At 36.1% G+C, this 2,744-nt stretch overlaps 1 protein-coding gene across 1 annotated transcript in view; it reads left to right on the top strand.

Moving 5' to 3' along the window:
• The window catches only part of DDX47 (DEAD-box helicase 47), a 20,615-nt gene that overhangs the window by 12,532 nt on the left and 5,339 nt on the right, over positions 1–2,744 (top strand). The window contains exons 5-7 of the mRNA XM_023520897.1: positions 35–181; positions 712–849; positions 2,428–2,498. Of these exons, the coding sequence (XP_023376665.1) occupies positions 35–181; positions 712–849; positions 2,428–2,498 (356 nt within the window). The remainder of the gene's footprint in view (positions 1–34; positions 182–711; positions 850–2,427; positions 2,499–2,744) is intronic.

Raw genomic sequence — 2,744 nt, 5'->3', positions numbered from 1 at the left:
CAATTACATATATTGTTTTGGGTTTGTAACTTAGGATACTTACCTGGTTTATATTCTAAATGAGTTGGCTGGAAACTCCTTTATGATATTCTGCAGCACCTGTAATAATACTCAGAGAACAGCTTTGCTACTCCGAAATCTTGGATTCACTGCCATCCCCCTCCATGGACAGATGAGTCAGGTAAAGATTCTTTGGCATCATTAGTGGTGAACTGGTAGCATGAGAAAGAGAAAGCTTATAGTAGTGGGTTTGTTTAATAACAACACATGACATTTATGCATATTTTCCCATAATTGTTCTGATTTTTTGGGCTTTGAAGTGTTGCTCTGGATGCTTACTTCCTCCTTTTAGGATAGCAGGAGACTCAGGTTAGGATATTCTATAGGTAGTTGCTGGTACGGGAGCTTTTGAGTTGATTTATTCAGTCCTAGTGGTAACAGTGGTCACTAAGGACTTTTAATAAATTATTTCCCAATTATCTTTCTATCACATTAAACAGTTCCTATTTCATGTTAGTAATTTCTAGCCTGAGTTTTGAATATGTTTTCGTTTCTTCCATGTTTCCTTTTGACCTGTGAAGTTTAGTCTGGACTTAGAGGGAAACATTGTTTGAAAAACTTTTGTCTCTTGTATTTCAGTGTGTCTAGTTCGTATGTCTTGGATTCCAAGATTCCTTAAATTATTTTCATTTCTGTTTTTCATTATCTCAGAGCAAGCGCCTAGGATCCCTTAATAAGTTTAAGGCAAAGGCTCGTTCAATTCTTCTAGCAACTGATGTTGCAAGCCGAGGTTTGGACATACCTCACGTGGATGTAGTTGTCAACTTTGACATTCCTACCCATTCCAAGGTGAGTCCTGTTGCTGACCTGACTTTCTAATCCTAAATATACTTCTTTTTTTTCCACCAAGGTATAATTAACATATAACATATTAGTTTCAGGTATACAGGAGAATGATTCAATATTTGTATGTATTGCAAAATGATCATTACAGTAAGTTGGGTTAACATCCGTCACCTCACATAGTTACAAATTTTTTTTCATGTGTTAGGAATTTTTAAGATCTACTCTCTTAGCAACTTTCAAGTATGCTACAGTCACCATGTTATATGTATTATTAATTACAGTCACCATGTTATATGTTACGTGCCCAGGACTTATTTATTTTATAACTGGAAATTTGTACCTTTTGAGCCCCTTCACCCATTTCACCCTTCTCTGGCAGCCACCAAATCTCTTCTCTATAGCTATGAGCTCAGTTTTTTGTTTTTGTTTCTAGATTCTATACATAAGTGAGATATGGTATTTATTTTTCTCTCACTTATTTCACTTAGCATGATACCCTCAGGGCCCATCCATGTTATCACAAATTGCAAGATTTAATTCTTGTTTTATGGCTGAATAATATTCCATTTTGTCCAGAGTATTTCTTAGTGAAATGTTTTTTGTCTTTCTTTAGTTATAACCTTTTTTTTGGTCCTTGATTTAGTTAAGTATCAAAGTTTGTTTTGTTTTTGTTTTGTCCTGATTTATTCCTTCTCATCATTTCACACGTGCCTGCAGGTATAATCTTTCATTTTTAATTTTAATAAATGTGTTTTATTTAACCCAATATAGCCAGAATAGCCCCCCGTGGATAGAATCTTAATACATGTGGATAGAGGTAGCCAGGGAGTGGTATTAGATGCTCACAGTCAGAGGGGCTGACCTTTGTCTGTCTCATTTCTTTCAAAGTGACAGCTTGTGGTTCGTAGTGAATTTCAGGGTTTTTCAATCTTGGCATTGTTAACACTTGGGGCCAGTGAATTCTTTGTTGTGGGGGCTGTCCTTTGCATTGTAGGATGCTTAGCAGCATTCCTGGCCTCTGCCTACAGCTGACATTGTGACAACCAGATATGTTTCCAGACTTTTCCAAATGTTCTCTAGGGAGAATAAAGTCGTCTCTGGTTGAGAACAACTGGTATCTCTTGGTTTTGTATTTAACTGCTGTGGACAAGGTGCTTTTTCATTTGATTTCCACAATAACTGCACATTTGGGCATGTGTTTCTATCCCTGTTTTATAGATAGAAACAGGTTCAGAGAGGTTATGTGACTTGTAGACAGTTGTGTAGCTGGTAAAATGAGAGCTTTGACCCAGGTCTGTCTCTAGACCCAGTGCTGTTTTTCTCTACACCATGTTGGCTGTAACCAGGTAGATATGCTCTGTAGATTTGTCTTTCTATAAAAGAAAGGAAAAAATGAGATCAATTTTGTGCTGTGAGGAGAATAAAAAAGATGAAGTAGATTTATCTCAACAAAGTGCCCAATCCATTTTTTTATGTTCCAACGCAAGTCTCTTTTCTTTCAAAGGTTTGCAGTAAGACTTTACATACATAGTTTATTATTTATATTCCATATAATTCCAATTATTTACCCTTTTGTTTCAGGATTACATCCATCGAGTAGGTCGAACAGCTCGAGCCGGGCGCTCTGGAAAGGCTATTACCTTTGTCACACAGTAAGTAAATCGACTGTAGGGGCAGAACAGTGTCAAGAGCAGAACTTTAGAGCAGACTAACTTGGAACCTGATTCTACCATTTACTGTAAATGTTACTTAACTTCTGTCATCTCATTTTCATCTTTTATAAAATGAAAATAATAATGCCTACCTAGCAGGGTTTTAATGAATATTGGAGATATATATGTTTAAAAGGATCTAGCATAATATTTGGCATATAGAAGAAAAAAAACCACTATTATTTC

Source organism: Pteropus vampyrus, unplaced genomic scaffold, assembly GCF_000151845.1.
Source record: "Pteropus vampyrus isolate Shadow unplaced genomic scaffold, Pvam_2.0 Scaffold283, whole genome shotgun sequence".
NCBI classification, from domain to species: domain Eukaryota; kingdom Metazoa; phylum Chordata; class Mammalia; order Chiroptera; family Pteropodidae; genus Pteropus; species Pteropus vampyrus.
This window is presented reverse-complemented; position numbering and strand designations above follow the sequence as displayed.